This window comes from Lepisosteus platostomus, chromosome 3 (assembly GCF_059453375.1).
Source record: "Lepisosteus platostomus isolate fLepPlt1 chromosome 3, fLepPlt1.hap1, whole genome shotgun sequence".
NCBI classification, from domain to species: Eukaryota; Metazoa; Chordata; class Actinopteri; order Semionotiformes; family Lepisosteidae; genus Lepisosteus; species Lepisosteus platostomus.
In genome coordinates this window covers 79,572,529-79,596,767 of record NC_142613.1, presented here as the reverse complement: position 1 = coordinate 79,596,767, position 24,239 = coordinate 79,572,529, and the positions used below count along the sequence as shown (strand labels likewise).

Genomic DNA, 24,239 nt, shown 5'->3' with positions numbered 1-24,239 from the left:
AAAAAAATGGAAACACCTGGGCACATGAGGATCACTAAGTATACTGAAAGCAGAGGCTTCCACAAAGATGTAGCTCATGTGTTAACATCCCAGCATGCTTAGGGTCGTGTATAAAAAACCTAGAAGGACCTGGTTACCTATAATGTTAGCCAGCATGGCATCTAGAGGAGACCTCTGGGACTTCAAAACAAGGGTGTTGTTTGGGTGTATTTAGCAGGAGCTTCAGTGACCAGGACAGCTGAGCTTACTGATGCGTCATGCGCAGCAGTGTCCAAGGTGACGTCAACATTGAACTCAAGAGGGAAAAACGTCCTCAGCAACGGGCCAACGCTGCAGGCAGAGGTGCACACACCAGGACTGTGATATCCCTGCGTTCATTGGAAGCACAAGGAAAAACAGGCGAGAACCTGCAGATGAACGGGCTGGGGCACGAACAGCCAGCTGCATCATTGGCTGTCCAGAAAGCCAAGCAGGTTTGTGAGAGCACAGGCAACGGACTACTGAGCAGTGGGAAGTGTGATCTGGTCAGATGACTCAGCCTTCACCACACTCTTGGCACAGATGGGTGCCATTTGTGAACCTTACAGCCCTGAGTGCTGGGGGCCAACAAGTGAAGGGCTCTGATATTCTAAAATGTAGAGAGAATTTTCCTGGCATGGTTTGGGCCATCCACAGAGCACGAATGGTTTGATGAGGGTGACGCTGATGTTATTCTAACATCAGTCACTAGATTGGAATCAGGCGTTTATGAGATATTCTGGTACAATGCCTGAGAATACATTTTCCACCTCCATAACCAGGCGTGAAGCGAGCGATTACTGAGCGATCGTACACTGGTGTTTCCATTTTTTGTCCACTACCTGTATGTTCCTGTTCCTGTGTGGGTCGCTTTTTACCTGCCAATTTCATATTTCATCTGCCAAGCATTTGCCCTCTTGATTACAGAAAGCAGAGTAGAAATGCCATGTGTTCTGTGATTTTGTCAAAACTCTACACTAGACCTTACATTGTTCTTGTAAATGAGAGGAAAACTCCATTCACAGTGAAGACCTGGACAGTAAAAATGTATACAGAAGGGCAAGTACCTAAGCCATCTGAGTGAGTGAGTTTCACCTTTAGGTACGTACAGACATCCTAATTAAGGGACCTATATGCAAATAAATACATGCAGAGAAGCCTGCAACAATCCCATTTGCATTTTAGTTCTTATACATGATTCCTATATATGTATATATATGAATATATTTATATATTTTATAAATATTTATAAGCCGATTTGTGGAAGCAGTGTAGAATCAGCTTATCTAGTTTAATCAACAAATGCTTGGAAAAAAAAACTGATGTTCAAACATGAAAAGGTGCTCATGGGAAATTCCCTTCATTTCCATCTGCAGCAAAGTGCCTGGAGCATCCCTGAGACTTCACTCCCATGGGGGAAAGTACGATTACTACCGCAGGGGCCTCGACAACAATAAACAAATGTTTATTCTGCTAAGCATGAAATAACAAACCCCATATCCAAACCAGAGCTGCCCACAGGAAAATTAAAAAATAAAACAAAAGTTCAAGATGTCAAAAGAAACTCTTCCATAAAAAACATTATTTTCTATATTCAAACAGTCTCTGATATGACCATGATCTAATTCACTAAAGATATTAATACATGTTTTATTTGGTAAAATCTGGATCCGACTGCAATAATCAATATCACTGAGTCAACACTTTAGAGACTCAATGTTGTTAATTACTACAGCATGACCCAGATTTGGCCAAAAGTGAACTTGTTACTGTTGCTGCTGAAGTTGTGCATAACTCGGCGGAGACAGATTCTTCTGTAGCTCTCACTCATTACATTCCCAGATGTGTCTCATGGCGCTAATGCCAGGTATGGAGGTACTGTATGTGGCTGGAAAGTGTTTGGTAGAGACACCAACTCTGACACCTGTAGAATATTTCAGTGCACATTTACTGCAGGGAGACGATGGCACAAGCCATACCTCCAGAACCACTGATTTAATTTGAAATCAGTGTGGGGTTTCAGTACTCTGACAAGCACAATCTGCAATATCTGTTACATGTTTGACATTGTTGTGGTGAATTCTTTGTGTCAATGCAAGCAAAAATCTAATTTGTACAGAAGGCCTCTGCAGTATAGTGATTTATGTAGGTGAGCTTTCTTTGCTCAGTTAAGAACGAACTTCTCCTTAAATGATCATGGATTAAAGGCTTATTTTCACTGGCCACATAAGGTGAGAATCTCATAAGCACCCTATCAGGGGAGACTGTGGTTCTGATTACACATGAGAAGAAGAGAATGCGAAAGCAGCAGCAAGCCTGGCTGGTGTAATAAACCTGGAATCACTGAACTTAATCAGTGAAGCAGCAGTCTGGCAGAGCCTAAAGGGCTACATTGTCCTCAATATTGTACATGAATCCTTAAGCACTGGCACTGTACCAACGATCTGCAAAACTGTTGTTATTACCCCCGTGCCAAAAAAGCCTAACATTGCTCTCGAAAACCTTAACAATTTTCGCCCCATCTCCAACTTACCCATTCTTGCAAAAATTCTAGAACGTGCTGTCACACTTCAGTTACATAATCACCTCATGACAAACAACCTTTTCGAACCCTTCCAATCTGGCTTCCGTCAACTTCACAGCACAGAAACTGCCCTGGTCAAAGTCAATAACGATCTTCTAATAGCTTCTGATTCTGGTTCTATACTCATCCTCCTTGATCTCAGTGCTGCTTTTGACACTGTTGACTATAACATCTTACTATCTTGTCTTGAGACTGTGTTTGGAGTTTCTGACACTGCTCTCAAATGGTTAAAATCTTACCTCACTGATGGCTGTCACTTTGTTTCTCTTAATGGGTATAGGTCTGAAATTGGACTTGTTAAGTCTGGTGTTCCTCAGGGCTCAATACTGGGCCCCATGTTTCCACTTGGTCAGCTTTAAGAATCACATGGCCTCAACTATTATTTCTACGCTGACGATACTCAGATATACATCCATACCAAACCTGACACTGATGTGGCTGTCTGTATTCTATCTGATTGCATCTCCGACATAAAAATTTGAATGACTCAAAACTTCCTTCATCTTAACTGCGACAAGACTGAAGTCAAGCTTATTGCCACCCCCCATCAACTTCGTAAAGCCAATCTTGTAACCCTATCTGTAGATGGTTCTGTACTTGAGCTTCAATCTAAATTGAAAAACCTTGGGGTTATATTCGATTCTGGCTTAACATTCATCCCACATGTGCAGCATACTGTTAAAACGTCTTTTTTTCACCTAAAAAATATCACTAGACTATGCCCTATGCCATCACTAACTGTAGCTGAAAAGCTGATCAACACATTTGTGTTCTCTCAAAATGACTACTGTAATGCTCTATTCGCTGGGGTATCTAAATCTACTTTGAACAAACTGCAGTATGTCCAAAATTCAGCAGCCAGAATCCTGACTAGGTCTAGTGCAAATGATCACATTACTCCTATCCTGGAATCCTTGCACTGGCTTCCTGTCACATTCCGTGTGGAATTTAAAATCCCCATGCTCACCTGTAAGGCTCTGCCATAGCTTGGCACCTCAGTACCTGTCTGAACTATTATCGCCCTACTCCCCACCTCGCAACCTTCGCTCTTCTAATTCTGGTCTCCTAACTGTCCCCCAAGCCCGTCTACATTGTATGGGTGACAGGGCCTTCTCCTGTTATGCCCCCAAGCTCTGGAACTCTCTCCCCAAGGATATCAGAGACTCACCTTCTCTAAACTCCTTTAAATCCAGACTCAAAACCTTTTTCTTTAGAAGAGCCTTTAATTAACTGGTTCCATTCTTCACCCCTCTGCTTTTCTTAGTACCACCATTCATGGTCTCTTCTGTGTGTTGTAATTGTGTTTTATCTTGTGTATTCTTTTAACACCTTTAAAGGCGCTATATAAAATAAAGTTAATTATGATATTATTACAAGAGGAACCTAGGTCTTCAACTTCAGTAACAAACACCTGCCTTGCGTGATCTGACAAAGTTGCAATTATCATCTCATGACTACAGAACTCGGTAAGCAAAAGCACTTTTCATAACGCACCTGCACTTTAATAAGCCGGCACTCTCCAGCTACAGCATTGCAACTTCACTTTGGTACTCCTATGACAAACCTGGATACTTCACATAAAGTTTGCACAATAATTCAGAGAATGTGTATATTGTGAGAGCTGGAAAAAATGCAAATATGCACTTCTGGCACTCCTTTGAATAGAAATAATAGAATCGAAAGAGAATAATGACTAAAATTGTAAGTAGTAATCAAGTTTTTAAAAAATGTTAATGCAGAATTCTACATGTATAGGGCATTTCATTGCACTTGTGCATATGACAAACTAAAGAGAACTGAACTGAATTCCTAATTGGAAGAAGGATTACCTTCAGAAGACCTACTGTAAGTAGTAAAATGTGCTTTACTGCAGAGTTGTCTGGTTTAAAGGACACAGAGAATGCCGTAGTGCTTCCAAGCAGAAACTTTTAAAATACTTTAGATTTCTAAACTTTAAAATCATTTAATTTTTTCGTTCCATGTGCCATTAAAAAATGGACTAGCTAAATAAAGCTTGTACGACCAAAATCTTTATTCCACTATAGTGCTGAGCTCTGCAAGGTTCTCCTGCACTTTCAGGTTTCTAGAGCTGCCTGAGCCTCCTTCTAGATGAGAACTACACGCTGATCACATATAACTAGTGTTACTACTCATACTTTATCATGAGAATTAAACTTACAATCTAAACGCACTTAATAAGCAGGCATGCTGTTCAAAATTCAATGCTCATATAACAACAAAAGACTGTGATTAACATTATGGACATACTGTTTATCAATGTCATCTTCATCTAAGGGAAGTATTTGAACTGTTTTGATTAAATTATCAATTTTTTACTATGTTCGCAATTATTCCCCGTAGCAAAAGAAAACAGTTATGAGATTACGTCAATAGCTACAAGATATTTACAAAAACCCTTTACGTACTGTAAATTGAAAATTATGTCATGCTTAAATACGGTAGCTCAGTATCACCATGACAACAGCTTTTAATAAAAAAAATTGACAAATGAAACAGAGTATAGAGGAAAAAAAAGGAATGAGATGATAAAAGCCATCTTTTTAATGATATTCCCTTTGTGCAGTACTGTATATTTCAGGTGAGGTGCACTTTTTTACTATTTTTTTTCTGAGAAAGAACAAACAGTACAGTTTGGCTTTGCTGTTAAATCACGCAACTTGAATTTAAAAACGGGTTAAAATGAGCAATGAGCTCATACCTACAACTGGAACCTGTAATGCTTTATGCAACACAAAGCACAGAACTACCGCACAACAGATTTTGTGGATTTTGAACATCCACTTTCGTAAAGCCTTTGCTAATATTATAGTCTCCTCTGTAAAACGCACCGAACGCCTCTGGTACAAGTAGCTCTGTCTTAAATCTATTTCATCTCAGGCTCCAGTCTAAGACAACGTGTTCCATTCAGTCTGGATCTATATCTGCATCAGGAGGAAAAAGGAAAAATTATTAAAGCATTAAAAATATTTCTAGGAGACCCTTCATGTGTAGAGGCACCCCAAAGCATTGATTTGTTTGCTGGGAGAGTACGGGTTTGCTACCAATGACACATATATCAATCACAAGACAATCGATGCAGGCTGAAATAGAATAGAATGAGGCTTTGGGAATAATTACATAACATGTTAAACTTCTTTAAATGGACTGAGGAATATCAAAGCCTTTCTAATCTGTAAGATAATTAATGGCACTGTCATCTTCAAGACTTGCTTAGTATTGAGGGTAAATGTTTGCAGATTTTGGAACGATACAAATAAAAAAAAAATCTTCTGTGTAAGAGGATGGAAAGTGATTACATACATTCTTGGCAAATAAGGTTCAGTACTGTGAGTCTACCACAGAAAACATATAAAACTGATCTTGGAAAATGGGCTCATTTTGATCAACGTCCTCTAATTGTTAGTAATGCACAGTCCTCACTCTAAAACTGTTATTAATTGGCTAATGTTAATATTTTAAAAGTTTATAATGTTTTATATTTTATAAGTTTATATGATACAGCGCTCATTAGCTCTTTGAGATTTAAAGCACGACAACTCCAATAATATCTGCAGTAGTATCACCTATATATACAGTGGAAGAAAAATCCTACAATTACTGAGAATCGTCACGAACAGCTAACTATAGTAAATTTGTACATCTGTCGCAATTACAGGGTTTGACTTCTGACAAACAGGAAGCACACAGTACAGAACTAGAAGGTTTGATCAATATGCCATTAAATAATTGTGGGTGTTCAAAGATAATGACATGAATTTGATGTAGATGAGATAATTATCTGTTGCCAACTGTCTGCTGAATCCTAAAGATATTTAAAAAACGTGATGAAATAAATTATTAAGATAAACATAATGCACTTTAAGTTTTCAACGACAGCAAATTGAGATGCTTCGGCTGTTACTCCGTGGTTAGAAGTACAATACGAGCAAAGTAATGTTTTAGTTTGATGATCCTCCATTATTACACTTGAGCAGCACTGTGTTAGGAACTGGCCCATAAAATACAGCAAGTAGCAGTTTGGAGTTCTGCCAGAACAGTTATTCTCAAACTTCAGTTACTTCTCCAGAAAGAAATGTTTATTGTTTTAAGGTTCTACAGATGCAACACATCCAACACTTAATGCACAAACTTTTAAAAGTCTGTGTGTTTCAACAGCACTGTTGTATGTGGACAAAATAAAGATTGCAAAAATATATTTATAATGTTAACACTAAGACACAAAATTACACAAAACTCAGTAGTGTCATGGGGAAATACTGCCATTCTTAAAACAAAGGAGGATCCTCAGTGCTTGTGTAGTCATTAATCCAAAAAGAAGCATGTCCAGCAGCACAGGCAGCAATATGAAAACAGTGGCAGCTGACCAGTGTAAAAACGAGAAGCAGCAGCTAAGAACTGACCTCTTCAAATTCAGCAGGGCCCATGGGACGCCAGTGGGGGTTTTGAAGGCTGGCAAAAGCTTCTCTCCGAGCTCTACTGCTTTCTTTCTGTACACCTAGGGAAGAAAAGAACATTTAAAAGATTTACAGTGCTCTTCTTAAGTACTGGGACAGCGAAGTGAAAATGCTATTTTTGCTTTCTACTCAAGCAATTCGGGTTTGAGATGAAAAGATGAATTAGAGAAGAAAGCACAGGATGTCACCTTTTATTTCTGGGAACTTCTGTATTTAGACAATATGTTGTACCGTTTTAGAATAATAACGCCAATTGTGTTCAGTGTAAGTATTGGGACAATGGGCTGGTCAGGGGTTTCCTGTGGCGTTGATTGGGCAACAGAAAAGAGCTGTGAACATGTGGTGCTGGACTGAGCCTTTTCTGCTCCCCTTGGAGTCAACAGATCTAAACCAACATGAAGACTAGAGAACTGTCTCTGAAAGAAAAGCAAGCACTTTGGATGCTGAAAGAAAGGAAGAATTTGTTCAGAGCCATAGCACAAAAATGGGCAGCAAAATCAACAATCCTGATTATCTTGAAAAAGAAAGAAACCACTGGTGTACTTAGCAAATGGTAATGCCCAAGTCAGCAGAGGAAGACAACAGCAGATGATGACAGAAAACTTATCAGAGCTGTGAAGAAAAACGAAAACAGCTGTCTCTGAAATCACCTACAACCTCCACAGTACACGGGTGAAGGTATCACAATCTGCTGTTCAGAGGAGATATTGATGGCAGAATTGAAGAGGCTACACTGCAAGGCACAGACAGGGTGGAGGCAGAGTCAGGGTTTGGGACCGCCCTTGGGACCGGCTCACTCATCTTTATCGATGATGTAACTAATGACGGTGGCAGCAGAATGATTTCAGAACTGTAGGGAAACAGCTCGTCTGCCTGTGTGCAAGAAAAGACCACCAGACTCATTGTCCGGGGCTTCATCATGCAGCAAGACAATGACCCCAAGCACACTGCCAACGCAACCAGGGAGCTCATCGGGGGAAAGTGGAAAGTCTTAGACTGGCCAGGCCGATCTCCTGATTTAAATCCAATCAGACATGCATTTCACTTGCTGACGAGGAGCTTAAAGACAGAAACCGCCCAAAACAAACAGCCATTGAAAATGGCTGCAGCAGAGGCTTGGCAAAGAACAAGCCAAGCGCTTGAGTATACAGCAACAATTTTGTCTTCACTGCCCGAACACCTATGGAGGGCACTGTATGTAACTTAATCTCTTTTAAAAAAAGCCACTTCAGAGACGCATCCTGAAGGCAAGCGACAGGAGCTTTTTTACATCTGAAATCCCTTAGCGATCCTTGGGATTACTTTCACCACAGCTGGTGTCACCTTGCCAGTGATGGCACTGGCTCCTGTAGCGGGCTGTATTTGTGAATGATGTTTGCAGAATTCTGTGATGATAACTGAGATCCTGCAAAGCATAGATAAGATTGTATCTTTAAATACAGCCCAGGGAGTGTCCTGAGTTGTTTTGCATCCTGCATTTCATCAGCACACAAAATGGCTTTGACAACTTTAATCTCAGTTAACAGAAACTTTCAACATGTTTAATCAGAGAGAAGCCGTTATTACGCAAAGTGAAAGGAGTAGCAGACTGTCAAAAAGTTTTCCTCTAAGAAAAGAACATTTCATGTCAGAAACAAGATAAATGAGACCTACTTCTGTATGGACATCTTAAAATGTGATACTGCTTGATTTATTTGTCTCTGGTTTGACGTCTTACTCCCGAGTAAAAAACACACTGATCGTCGTTTTTCAATTTATTTACAATCTTTCGAAAAAAAGTCCTTACTCATTATCAAGGAAGTGCTGTTTGTTTAATGAAGAACTGTTTACTTGTGCTTTGTATGTGACCAGTGTTCTTGCAAAAGCATGTGCAATACATGTGCAATGAATTGTAGGGGGAGGTGCCAAGATTGTAGTGCTAGGAAAACATCTCTGAGGTATTTTTAACCATAAATACTTGACAGTCGCTCAGCTAAAACCACGCAATCACTTACTCATGTCATGAACAGGATAAAAATCAGGAAAATAACATTAACATACAAGACAGAAATTACTGCCTTCTAAAGATGTTTCTGTATTTAAAAAGATGTCAGATACAAGCACTGTGCAAAAAAAAAAACTTCAAGATGAAACATTCACATACGGCATGTGAATTTGATGACTCATATATTAATGCTAGGTTTACTGTAAAAAATACAGAAAAGCTCTATTTGTGAGTATAGTCCCAAGAGGACACAAGCCTATAGTGTACCACAAAACACTTCTGAGAGAAACTGCAAGAATGTATAACTGGAGAAACAAATTAGACCACGTTCGGAAAATCCAATTTTTGGAATCGCTGCAGCACACTCCAATTTTAACTTGTAAGTGCTTAACTAAATGAGAAATCATAACTTCAGCTTAGCACGAAAGTTAAGAAAAAGAGCCCAGGTTTTCAGTTTCCAATTATTTAAAGAACAAGCAACACATATACATTCTGTAGAATAATAAGAGTTCATATCTTAAAGACGGTTGAAGATGTGAAAAAAAATTAAAATTATTCTCAAAATACTTATTTCCAAATGAAGCAAATGATTAGACCATGATTTCTTTCGCTTCATCTGAATTAATATTATTCAGTCCAATCAGATGTATTCTAATGATACATCTCATGATACCCAGTGTTTGATTCTTAGATCCTACTACTTTCTTACAATCTGATACTCAGGTCACCTAATAATTCTAAGGTTACTAGGTAAGCTCATTCAGATCCTACACAAAATCTAAATGAAGCTCCCCAAACATTGTTTTTGTCTGTTTTGAACTAGGATTGCAAATCAAAACATTTCATAACTAATGCACATAATTAGGGTCTTTATTAAAGTTATAATGTCTTACAATTTTGTTAGCAACTGTGCTTTCAAATTCGCCACAGCCAAATCCATTGCAATATATCATACATATTGTCCTGTGACACCTGTAAGGGGTGGAGGTTTGAGAAAACGGCAGTGTTGAAGCATCTCGGATTCCATCCATGAATGCCCTTGATCCATCCTTCCAACATCAAGAAGCAATATTAGCAGATTCAATATGAGGCCCCAGTAAGGCACACCATCCGCTGGGGGGCACTGGGCTCAAGGCACGGCATGTAGGGCAACTAAGAGAACACAACTAACACGTCTCTTGACTGTGGGATTAAGCTGGATCTGCCAAAGACCTCAGAGGCCGCGGGGGAACATGTAAACTCCACGCAGAAGGTACTGCAGAGCTGTGGGCTGTGAGGCAGCAGCTCTGACCTGCCACCCTGATGATACCATCACAAATCATGGCACAGGACCCTGACAAACTAGATCCTGCCTGCGTAAGATGTGGTGAATTCCTGAGGTTTGTTTTTATTCAATGTCTGGGGATAAAACAGGAGAATCTAACTGGTTAACAGCAACTAACTAAAGCAGAACACATTACATTCCCATTACTTTAAAAAAACAACCAACTTGAATTACCAAGCTACAGTGTTTTTCCTATGAATATTCTTTCTTGGGAAGAATAAAAAATAAGTGAGGGCAGTTACAGTATATCAAGACAAATATGAACAGTCATATGGTTTGGATCAGAGCAACTCACTCAACATGAATAGGAACATAACAAAAAGTTACAAACGAAAGGCATCTATTTCTCCGTATATAGCCCATTTATACATTAGTAGTTAATTGATCCAAGGATCTCATTAATCTATTTCTTGAAAGAAACCAAGGTATCGGCTTAACCAACATGGCTGGCAGCTTTTTCCATACTCCCACAAACCTTTGGGTAAAGAAGTGCCTCCTGTTCATGGACTGAAAATGCATGTCCAAGCAGTTTCCACATGTACCTCGGGTTCGTGTTTCACTGTTCATTTTGAAGAAGTCTGCTAGGTTGACTTTGTCAGTGCTTGATGATGATTGTATCATGTCCACTCGTAATCTTCTATATTCAAGACTAAAGGGTTCTGTTCGTTCAGCCTTTGAGTGTAGAACCTTCCCTTAAGCACTGGAATCCATCTGGTTGATCTCTGCACAGAATCTAGAGCAGCAATAGCTTTGGTGTCGTCATGACTGAACTGTACACGTTCTTGAAAATGAGTCATTACTAGTGCATTACACAACTTTAATATTACATCCCTTGATTTAAATCCTATGCTTTAAATTATATATCCCAGCATTCTGATTCCCTTTTTAATCCCTTCCCCACATGGTCTATGAGTTGTAAATGTTATGAATATATGTCACCATACACAATTAAGTCTTATTCATAAAGAGTCTCTTCTGTGTCATCTTTCAAATTTTATGTATATATATTTGGTACTTGCATGCAAAATAACCGGAAAAATTGTTTTGGAATACATGTAATATGCTCCTTCTGCAGTGTTTGCCAGTCCTCCTAATTTGGAGTCATCTGCACCCCTAACTAGTTGACTGACTTATATAAGAGAAACAGAGCAGTGGTCCCAGCACAGAAACCTGTGGCACTCCACTGATTACATCACCCCTTCACACCTGTGGCCCCTGAAGGCTGCTCCGTTACTGTGCTTCCATGTAACAAGTTCCTTTATTGCTAAATTGATCTGGCTAATTATCAATCAAATAATTTAGGAATTGGTTGTAGCAAAATCATATCATGGAGCAGACTGGAGGGGTTGAAGGTTGAATAGTTCTGATTTAGAGGATATCCAAAATCTAAATTTTAAAAAAAAAAACAGAAGTTGCCTAGGTGATTTTTTCATGTGCCTTGCAAACAAACGTAAAATTAAAAAGTCAAAATCCATTTAGAAAGAAAACAATACCTTATCCATAAACCCTTATTCCTGACGTACTATATTACTGAAGCTGTCAAAATAAGCAAGGCAAGAAGCCCTTTGTGTTACACTTGCAGATAGGACTGTACACAGCACTTAACAAGATGTATTGCTTTCTTTGCTGCCTGTGACTGGAGCTCCCAGCAGGACAGAATAGGAATTATTCTGCAAGCTTACGGAGAAGTGCCCAACACTGACAATACTCCGCGCGAAGTTCCCTATGGATGCTGCACAGACAGCCAGAGCCCTAACCATCTCCCTGTGTCACTGATCAGGAGACACCTTGTAACCCCAGTGGAGTCTCTGCTTGGTGTACCAATCCTTGTTCCACTGCACTGGCAAGGTCTTATTAAACCAGGCACGCAGTAAAGGACATGAACCATGCCCGTCCTTTACTCAACACCCCAGGAAGGGCCTGCAGTTATTTTCCCTAGAGGCCATTAACTATAAGGACAATGGTAATGTAAGACTAGAAATGGGTAATTAAGGCCCTCTCTTTAAACATCTGTAGATTTATAATGCCTTTACCTCCAAAGTCCAACTCTGCCAAACCAAAATGTTCTCTCAGCAAAGTAAGATTCCCCCTTTTACAGTCATACATCTAAACCTCAACACAATATATCACCTCTACATGTCACTTTTTTATTCTGAAATGTACTTCAAAGTTTTTGTTGAGACTAAACATCATTAGCACTTGTGCTTTGCACAATCATTTATAATGATTTATACCAGAAGGTACATCTCCAACAGTACATTACCAATACATAACAGCTACACAATGCTCATGTGTGATGTCAAAGACAATGTCAGCTTACAATCAAAGCTTTTTTTTATCGCTATTGGCTTCTTTCTTGATTCACTGAGACAAATAACCACGATGGCAGCTGCTCTGCACTTTTGCCGAACGGTCAGTTTAACACTCGCAATGCGACTCCGCTTCTGGGTCCAGGCCCAGACCAACAGCGACATCACCCCCGCGGAGCCAGCCCGAACCCGAGCCGTGGCGACACTCAGGGGCGAGGAGGAAGACAAGAGAGCGAATCACTTGAGTCACAATCGAGAAATGTAGACCGAGACTGGAACCAAAATATAGCTAAACAAAATATCTCATGGCAAATTACTGAAACAGTTGAACCTGTAATTTGTATCCATTCAAGTTCTGGATTTTTTATTAAAACGTCACTAATTTTGAACCTTTATAAAAGCAATTGATTCAAACAGCTTCAAAAGAAAAAAAAATCAACTTCATTGTGAAACAAATGTCTCGAGTGTCCTTCTTATAGACACTATTTGTTTTGTGAGCCCCTCATAATGATCTTGAATAGTGGTCTTTGAGTGGCTTAATCAAAGCAATTTAATCCCTGTAACCTAATGATTAGATCGGCCCTCCAGTCACTTTACAGAACAAAGATCAAAAAGGCAACAGCTTAATAAATCTTTAAGTCATGAAATCTGAGGCCAAGAATTTGTGGTCACCGCTCCTGCTAAACTAAGCGGATGTTCATTAAGTAATACTAGTTCACTGAACATCCCAATATGTTTGCACGCCTGCGAATTCTACAAGTATTGGCTTGTAACATTTGCAAGACATTTACTATAAATGTAAAAAAAAACATTAGGTATCCCTCAAAAGCTTTACAATGCTTATCTACAAAAACAAAGTATTTAAAAAGAGAAAAAGTATTTGCTGATTTCCTCTATTATTGCAAATGGTTTACACTGAATGTTTTCAGGTCTTCATCCAAAATCTAATATTAGATAAAGTATATTAGACCTGAGTGAACAAATAACACTTTTTTTTTTACTTATTTTTATGATTTCATTAAGAAAGTTATCCAAGTAGAAGTTCTGCGAGGAAGAGTGGGCTAACAGTCCTCCTCTACGATGTGAAAGAATTACAGGAAGTGTTCGGTTGCAGTTATTGCGGCTCAAGGTGGCGCAACCAGTTATTAGGTGTAAGAGGGCAATTCGTTTTTCACACAGGGGATATGGGTGTTGGATACTTTGTTTATCAAATAAATTAAATAATAATAATAATAATAATAATAATAATAAAGTGTTATTTGTTCACTCAGGTTCCCTTTATCTAATACTAGATTTTGTTTAAAGATCTGAAAACATCAGTGTGACAAATATGCAATAAGAGAGGAAATCAGGACGGGGGGAAATTCTGTGTATAAAAGCTGAAAGAAAGCAAACCGCAAGCCTGGGTAATCTCCTGCATATTCCTGCAGTGCAAATGTAATCCCCCTGCTTGTTCTGCCATGCAGTGTTTCAGGACTATGACAGCCCATCACATACAATGGATGATTCTGTGCACTGCAGGCCAGCAGATTTACAAGTGCACTGACTGACAAGCATGGGCTTCCAGGCTGGACCGAGGTGAATAACTCGACAGCACATGTTCTGCACCTAACAGGCTGGAAAAGACCAGTCAATTCTTCCTTCAATAAGCACTAAAGCTGTACAATAACTTTAAATTAATGCCGCCTATTACACAAAACGTCTATAAAAAATGTCACATTTTTCTTTTATAACATTACATATCTATTTTTTATTCTTTCTAGATTTTTATTGCACAGCTATGAAGCCTCATGCAGAAGATAACGCGAAGAAGAGCTTTGGGAGACATTTCTGAAAGGGCACTTCAAGGCTATTACAGCCCAAACTCGCACATTTGTCTTTAGTCAGCATATTAACTTGGTAAAACGACGATGCCTCCACTCCTTTCCTTTCTGTTAGCCTAGTGAGGACACCTGAAATCTGTGGCACCGACAGGACATGACAAGGGATTTCTTCTTAATAAGGGCTAACTACAGATCTCCATGCTGTGACCTCCCGGTTCAGTGTCTGGGTCTGGGGCACAAAGAGCTCCTGTAGGGCACTGCTGGCCCAGTGGGTAAAAAGTGTCCCTATTAACAGGCACAGGCTGCTCTTGTTTAGGGTTGAACCCCATTGATAAGATCCACGGCACTTCATCACATAATATTACTATGGTTAAGAAATATTTATGCACACGACGTAAATATTCAAAGCTCTTATGAGAATTAATGCAAAACTCTATGTCCATATACATGATTGAACAAAATAAACCTCCAAAAACGTTCCTTGTTTCTGGTTTTATTGCAAACACTGAATCACCAGGAGATATATACATAATAGTGCCTAATGCAAGGATGACAGAGCTAAGAAAGATTGCTTGAGAGGAGTCTCACTACAGAGATCTGGCACTGCATGAAATGCTCTCTAACATGGACATAAATTTAGGGCAGAATGTGTAGAATTCAATTCAGCGCAATCAGGACACTGAGCGAAAGAGACTGCTGCCATACATTTTTATAAAGAGTAAGCACTGCAGCATTAGTGTGGCAACGTTCCTCTGTAACAACCCCAGCAATAACCACAGTCGAACTGAAGCTTAAAAGCAAATCTCCATATCCAAAAACACTATGCTGATCAAATAATTGTAAAAACAAACGTAATGCCTAATGGTGTTAATACAGAGTGCTGAGCAGCTCTAGAGAAAAAAAAAACATATTACAAAAGATAATAAAAAACACAATATATTCTGTTTCTGGGGTCCATGGTGGCGTAGCAGTCAGACTGCTGTCTCTGCTGGGCATGGGCTATCGTTCCCCTTGTGGGCATGCGAGTTCTCTCTGGGCGCTCTGTTGCCTCTCACCAGTCTGGCTGGCTGGTTTAACTGGTGTCTCTAAAATTGCGTGAGCAAGTGTGTGTGACCTGCAAGTGACTGGAATAATATGCAAAATATCAACCCAGACCTCTTGCCATCTAAATTCTTCTAGCACTCTTTCCAGAAATGGAGAAATCCTTTTCCGAGTCACAGAACACTCGTTGCACTAATTTAATGATTTAGTAAATATGTAAGAAGAGAGACAAAAAGGTTTCCTTCTACCTTTTGAATTCAATCTTATAATTTGATTCTTCTTTAATGCTCTTGGCACAAGTCTTTACTCAAGATAATTCTTCTCTGGTGACCTAGTTCAAAGTGCTTGGGCTCCTGTGGGCCTTACTACTGATGAAGCACACAGGGCCAATATACAAAACCACCAACAGCAGCTTAGTAACTGAATTTGGAAATGGAAGTTCAGTTTCAGAAAAAGAGATCAATATTAGGAGGTTAGTAAATATATCTTTAAAGTTTAACTGTGTAATGCACATCAAAGATTTTGCAAAACTGTTTTTACCCCAACAGTTTTGAGGGTACAGCTACTGGAGAATTAAGGTATAGGTATAGATATAGGAAAAGGTCAATAATATTCTCAGAAGATCTATCAAAACTATAATACATTTACAATCTATACCTGAATAAATTAGTATTCCCAATATTCATGAATAAAAGGATTATACTTTACAATATGTTATCATTACAATATACAGTGTCACAACCTGATAACCACATCACTTGAAGACACCGTTTTTAAAATTATACGAAAATCATTAAAAAACCCATTATCTTTACTGTCTTGCTAGGTTGTATTGATGTCATTTGCTTTCTGGCAACATACTTTCCAAGATAATTATATTTCAATAGTCACTGTGCTTTCTCAAATTAATCCATTCAATTTTAATCATAGGGTTAGTCTTTAAGGCATGTGCTGTACCATGACAGGTACAAGAAACATAATTGATTCCTTTTAAAACTCAGCTGACATTTTTATTACACTACAGATAAAATTTAACACAGAGGTATCAAACTCATAACAATGCAGCCCGAATGCCCAATGACAGTCAGAGGATGGCTCGTGCAGAAAGCGCATGATGTCATGCAGGCAGAGACCAGTGCAGCTTCACGGTTCCTGGGTCCTGGGTTCGATTCCAGCCTGAGGGGAACTTTGTGCATGTGTGTGGGCTTTCTCCTGGTGCTCTGGCCTCGGCCCTCAGTCCAACCCAGGTTGGCTAATGCTGTCCCAACGTGCTTGTGCTTGACGGGTTTCCTACCCAGATTGTAGCACAGCCCTGTTCTCTATATGTCCACAGGTTTTAGGATGCCGCTGCTCTCACTAGGGACCTGTGGTTATCTGATAATGGGCAGATGGAATGGAAGATGCATGGAACTAATCTGTTTTCTGCAGAACTGTGCATCTTTCTCATCACAGCGTACTTGAATTCACCTTTATATGTTGCTACGTCGTGCTTTTGTTATTAAAATGGAAATCAGCTGCCAAGAAAGGCCGTTTCTGTGGGGAAAAACAGGAAGCAGCTTCCGGACGCTGACGCCCGCATGGTGAATTTTCCATTGGGGTCCACCTCTCAGGGACTACATAGCAACCAGAGAAAAAATAACAGGCCAAGGGAACAGTGGAGAATCATCTATTTATTTAGAAGCACAGTATGGTGGTAATGGGACAGATTTATTGGCTGGGGTTTTCTTTGAACACCCCTCAGAATGGAGGTTAGTGTTAATCAGAGTTTCGAAATACAACTTGTCTAAATGATTTACTACAGAACGACTCTATGTCACAGATTACATTATAAAAGTAACTTTGAAAAGCTGCATTATGTTTTGGAAGTTGCAGCCTGAGAACCTAGTTAGGAAAACAAAAGGACAGGATGTGTAACGATACAATCCATGTGGTGAGCCACAAGATGTGTGATTTGCACACACCAATAACCCTAAACAGAATCAAATCATCAGCAGTCACACAGCATCCATGACGTACAGAGATATTAGTATACTTTGGTTATTTTTATTTTCAGCTTCCAAAATGTCCCTTTATTTACAAAAACGAGAAAGGTATTTTACCTTAAATTTTTAAACTGGTTTAGTTAAGGAAAAGGGCAAAATTAACATTAAAGTCCATAATTAAAGATCTTTTTATTTTAGTCTGAAAATAATAATTCAGATATGCCCTCTATATTGAATAAAATACTCTAACATGGCTAGATTTTCACTTCAAATAGTACACCCCTGCTGTTGCAAACCTGTAAGATTAAAGTGTTCTCTGTGGCTTACAAGCTGATGAACCTCATAACTGACTTTTATTTAAGCATAATGCCTTCCCAGACAATAGCATATAATGTCACTTCCCAAGAACTGTCATTTCTTCCAAAAATAACTGTGTCTCACTGGTATTTTATGGCACCTGCAGAGATATGAGACATAAATAAAAACTAAAATAAAGATGGGCATTTCCCAGAACCCCAAATCACGGAGGCTGTTAAGCAATCATTCTCTATGCAAAATCCATCACTTTTAACGGAGGTAGACCAGGCAGCACAACATGAGCTAATACTCCATAAATCAATAGATCACAAAATGAGTCACTGCCAACCTACTGCAGAGGAATTCGGCATAATGGAAAGCAATAGTCTTTGTGCTGCTGCCTATGATATTCCCCCACAGGGATCGTGGTCTGAATGGCGCACATCACAGCATCTCACATACTCTTCTCTGTTTTTTGGTGTTAAGCAGTGCAAACTGCTCCCATTCCAGATTTTTGGTGTGTTTAAAAACGATATTTAAGACGTGACATGGCCCCACACTAAAAACCTGAAGCGCATCAGACTGCAGTCTGCTTACTGCTGCGGCTGACAGGCCGAAGCCCCAGGTCCTGGGAGGGGTTTGAGGAACCACAGCTTCTGCCCAAGAGCAACTCTTGCTCAGACACAAGCTGTCAGTGCTTTACTGCAGCTGCAGGGAAACCGGAAAAAAAATAAAAAAGAGGGATATTTCCCAGAACAAGTATTCCTTAAAGCAGAGAACCTCAAATCATGAAGGCTGTTAAATAAAAATCCTGTATTCAAAATTAATCACTATTAACCGATTTACATACCGCAGAATAGACACACAGATCTCAACACCCACACATAGGAAACTAATACCAAGTATTCTATAGAGGAGTGAAGACTACTGTTTAAATACATGCAAAAACTGGATCATAAAAATCCTTCATTAACACTGTATTTACAAACATAAAGGAAACTGATACAAGTATTCTAGATTATTTTTTACTTTAAAGTTTAGGGCTTTGAACTGCTTTCTATATTTACTAGACTTATATATATTAATTATTTAAAATAATATTATTTTGATTTAAGAAACTGAAAAATATACAATGTTTCTTTAATATTTATCAGCTTATTCTTTGACTTTCCATTGAGCACCGGAGGGTATCAAGTACCAGGCATTTCCAAACCAGAAGGTACAAAGTTCTAGGGCATTAAATCTGGAGGACAGCGGTCTACAACACAATGAGGGTTATAAACGAAACAAGGCCATTCAGCCCATCTGTACCGCTTAATAGTACCTCACTGAGACTCACCCAGCTGTTTCTTGAATGAAGCCTGAGGTCTACAGCATAGGTGAGGTATTTGTTCTTGTCTCTCACAACCCTCTGCGTAAAGAAGTACCTTCTGTGCTGGGATTTCCTGCAGAACGTGAGCCCTGCAGCTCATCAGATCTTATTGCTCTCCGGCACACAGCTTCTACCATACAGTCGGGTAAACAGGCTATCTGACTTCGCAGTTTTCCCATTTAAGTCTCTCTGTCCTCTTTAGTTTAAGAAGGGAATGGAGGGCGTGAATGTCCAGTCAGCAAACAGCAAAGCAAATACAGAACTGAACCAGTCAGCATGATGCTGTTTCTACTGGTGAGGTAATATTAAAAAAGTAAAAACAAAGAATCAATTATCAGAGAGGAGGAAAGTGAGGCTAACATCACTGCGAGGGCGGAGGAGGTGGACTCTTGTTCATCGTTAATCCACCGCGATGGTCGGAATGATTCAGCAGAGCAGGTGCGTACCTGTGTATTATATTCTAGCCAAAGCAAGCGCTATCGGTGACGTTCTCTGTACTTCACATTGTGGAAACCTGCAAGCCACCTCGTTCCAGATTATCTGAAGGCATAGAGAACAACCGACTCTTTGTGTTACTATATCCAGAACAAAAAGGCATAAAAACTTAATAAAATCTAAAAAAAACTAAAACCTCTTAAATGTTTGCCTTGCAATGAGGAACACAGCTAATTTGTCACAAAAACAACTGGCACAGAATTTGCCCATTACATAAACGCCATTTCACTTTTTTGTAAGCATTTCACAATCGAGTGTAAGGAGCAAAGTTTGAAGCAGGAGTAGTCTGGGTTCAGTCCTGGTTATGGAGGGCTACTGTGTCTGGGGACTGGACACTGGAAAGCACGTCCCTGCCTTAAAGCAACTTGGTTTTGCTTTTAATCTAAATCTACAACGCTTTTCCGTCATTTGCAACACTTTGTCAGTTACACTTTGGGGCGGAGCGGTGGCTCTGTGGCTAAGGATCTGCGTCTGTGACTGGAAGGTTGCCGGTTCAAATCCCGCGGCCGGCAGAGGAATCCTACTCCGTTGGGCCCCTGAGCAAGGCCCTTAACCCCAACTGCTCCAGGGGCGCTGTACAATGGCAGACCCTGTGCTCTGACCCCCAGCTTCTCTCCCTGTCTGTGTGTCTGTGTCTCCATGGAGAAAAGCTGGGGTATGCGAAAAGACGAATTCCTAATGCAAGAAATTGTACAGGGCTAATAAAGAAACATAGACATAGAAGAAGTTAATGCATTATTTTTCGTCTTCAATTTCACTGCAACAGTCCAAGAGGTTTAAATTGCAAGTTTATTCTAAACTGACGTAGTATCGAACAGGTTGTTAATTGTATTTAACCTAAATACCATCAGAGGTTCTAAAAAAGAACCATGTCTAAGGACAAACAGGATTATTCTCCTGCCATGTCACTGCCTGAGAACAGTAATCCAGTGCAGCAGGTGTGTAATTATGTAAACTGCAACAAGCAGGTGGGGTAGAATCGACAGCCTCTGCTCCAGATCTCACATCAATCTATACATGTGTGTACGTGTGTGTACATTTTATCTTTTCAGTGTGAGGCTTTTAATATACAAGAATCACAACCACTGATGGTAGCTTTGGTATACTAAGACCATAAAACGGTGGTTCCCAAACATTTTTTTACCTGTAGTTTTTGGGAATGTTTTAGGAAATCTGCTACTTATCAAAATCAAATTTACTAGGACAGTTGTCATAATGACCTTTATCAATATTCAGCAAGAAAAATTACAACACAAGCAATGATGATACAAAAACAATTCTAAATACCAGTTAACTGGTATCTCTGCTCATCTGTGCTTAATTAAAATTAAAATTAGATTTCAGTGAGAAGAATGGGCCTGTGTTGAGCAGTCAGCTCAAGACACGATCTAAGTGAGGCAGAGACGGAGATCAAACAACAACTTTTTGCCTTGTTTTGTCTTTACTGTTGACATAGCTACACAAAGCCACAAAGACACACAAGCTATTCCACAAAAATAGTTAATGCAAAAATGCAATTTGGGTGTTTTTGTCTTTTTTTCTGACAAGGCCACATACTAATGTTTGCAACCCATCCAAAACATCAGGAGAGATTTGAGATCCAAAACTTGGTTTCAGAGCTCAAGTAGCTCAGCCTTCTCCGTTGGGCCCCTGAGCAAGGCCTTTAACCCCAACTGCTGTATAAATGGCTGACCCTGTGCTCTGACCCCAAGCTTCTCTCCCTGTCTGTGCGTCTCATGGAGAGCAAGTTAGAGTATGTGAAAAAGACAAATTCCTAATAAAAGATCCTGTATATGGCCAGTAAAGTGATCTTATCAGATTAGACGTTAAAGCCAGCGTTGCCATTATCAGAAAACAAGCAACAGAAACTAGTGAGAACTGCTACAATTCAAAAACGCACTTTAAATGTTTCTTATTTCGTGAGAAACCATGTGCCTGAAGTGGGTTCCCATCTCAAAACTCAAATTAGAAACAAACACTTCAACAGTCTTGTTTCCATAAACTTCACTGTTTTAATGAAAGTGGTATAAACTTCACACACTTTTTTTCGCTCGCTCTATTTGTTTCGCTGCAAGTGCTTCACGATGATTGAGGCAGTGTGCTGCCTTTGCTTTAGGTGTGAGCTCTTTTATTCTTCCGACAGCTCTGGATTCCCTGCCATGGCAGTTAGCCCAGTCCATATTGTTTTTACTGATAAATCCATAAAAGAGGCTGAAAAGCTCTCCTGTTGCAGGAACAGTTTCTTCTCTACTAAAAAGCATTTTTTCACTGAAATTGGCCTCCCAGATGAACCACACAAAGCAGGCTAAATGGCTTTTCCTGGCAATACGTGCTCACTCATCCAGCTAAAGTGAATATTAACCACTTGAGTTGGATGATCCTCTCAATTACAGTCACTACAGTTTGACATGAGATGCCATTTCCTCATGATATCTGATTAGGAGTCTTGCCGTAGTCCACTGGGAATAAGCATGTGACCCACCATTTATGAACACTGCCCTATGACTAAAACTGCCTTTATCAGCAATTAACACTGCTATGCCCGACCTCTGTAAGTATTTGACCTCTTGGTTATTTCAGTACATGTCTGGATTCTCCAGATCTCTCACCCACTGATGATTTCTCAGCTACAAAGCTCCAGTCTCACTTAACACGCCAACTGAAATGGTAAATTAATACCATAAGGCTGACTTACAGGACTTTGCTATTCTTCCACCTCTTACTAATAGGAAAAACACTGTGACCTTCCAGTAGTCTGAAGCTGGAGAGTCCAATTAATCCTAAAGATTAAATTCATGGGTACAGTCCAACACTCATGCCTCCTTCCTCTTAGCCCATACCAGGATCCTCTCTGTGGGCAATTCATCTTTCCCTGCTGCACCACGATGGAGAAAATAATTGCCCCCAATCCACTCAAGTCCAGCTGGCATGATGACTTATCTTTTCACTGCAGATTTTGTATAATGGATCCATTTTTTTTTACTGTTTATTAATTTTCATCTGTATTTTATGTGTATTGATACACAGCTATTAGAAAAAAATGCCTTATATGAGTATGAGTAGTAGGTAAAAAATGGGTATTTTGTCCTCTGACCCCTGTAATTAAAAAAAATCCTGATATTTTTACGAATTCCCTTTTCTATAGCACTAGACAATGCAACATTCCCTGGGGAAAATGCTTCACACCTTCTCCTTCCACATCCTTCCTTGATTCGAAGGACATGAATCTGCCCCAGTAAACTACAGCAGAGGGAGAGGCACAGGCAGGAAGACAGGCTGACCACGCTCAAGACACAGAAGAGCTTCAGAAATCAACACCAGCTGTGGTTTGTTCTGTGTAACAGGGTAAGACTTCACACTCGAGCAGAACGCACTGCTGATCCACAGACCGTGACACAATATGGCTTTCATGTACTCATCTGATAGGGAGATCCTTCAATGTATTTTAAGCCATGTACGTCATTCATTAAAATATATTCACACAGTAATAAAGCACAACTACATTTTCTTAACAGTATGTTTCTTTCATCCTTTTGTTTGTATGAACTATGCTTGTGAATGCTGTTTCACAACTTTTATTCTTGTGCTGCAGCAGTTCCTATGACAATCCACTCAAACCCAAAACTTCAGAAGAAAAGCGATTACTAACCAGTTTACTGCAGCAGGCAATCTGAGCGTGTCAGGCACGCTGCTCTCAAACACTGCATAAGCAGGATGAAATAAAAACGTGCACACTCTAGATAGAGCTCAGAAGAATTTGCTTATTGTTAGCCTAATTATATTTAGGCTAACTATTTCGCTTACTCGGTTCTCTTTCTTCATCTTAAGGCTCAAAAGAAATATGCTAATTGGACTGATCAGTAGAAGGCCTGTAGTAGGACCGTCCAAATTAAAAGCTGTCACCTCATTGAGCTGACTGCACAGGAACACAGCTCTTATAAACTTCCCACTGAGGCTGATCTATTTTACCCCCATTTCTTAACCTCAGTTACTGCACACACGGCAGCCCCGCAGTCGTTTAACTTCATTTTGCTCTGGATTGGACGTGTGGAAAGACCTCATCTAACGGACAGAAAAAAAAAAGTCACAGTTAAGATTAATTTTAAGGGCTGAGTGATCTTTTCCCGTTGTTTGCAGGAGACAGACATTCAGACATGCTTTACTGTTGTAATTTAAAATTCACTGACCGGGAAAATACATATAGTATTGTCAATCACAAAATTACCTGTGAAAGAGCCGTATGAAAATCCTTTGATCATGTTTAAAAACTGTCATGAACAGAATGTTTCAGTGAGTGCAGTGCTGAGAAATAACAGCTGTGGTTAGTTTACTGTTCCAGGAATTCAGAAAAGATTGCTGACAATACCAGGACTTTTAGTTTTAAAGATAATAAAAGATCTTGCTACAATATTACAATAATTTACAAAGGGTTAGTAACTTATCAAAACAAACTGGTTAGAAAACTGGAGCACCTATAAGCTCTTTTGTAAGAGCTCTTTGTTGTCTTTAACAGAAATAATATAAAGCCCTAAAGA

The 24,239-nt window shown here is 39.5% G+C and overlaps 1 protein-coding gene across 2 annotated transcripts in view; it reads right to left on the bottom strand.

Annotated features, from left to right (window-relative positions):
- The window catches only part of man1a1 (mannosidase, alpha, class 1A, member 1), a 196,373-nt gene that overhangs the window by 46,530 nt on the left and 125,604 nt on the right, over positions 1-24,239 (bottom strand). For both annotated transcript variants that reach the window (XM_088627015.1, XM_088627017.1), the window contains one exon: positions 7,024-7,118. In XM_088627015.1, the coding sequence (XP_088483141.1) occupies positions 7,024-7,118 (95 nt within the window). The remainder of the gene's footprint in view (positions 1-7,023; positions 7,119-24,239) is intronic.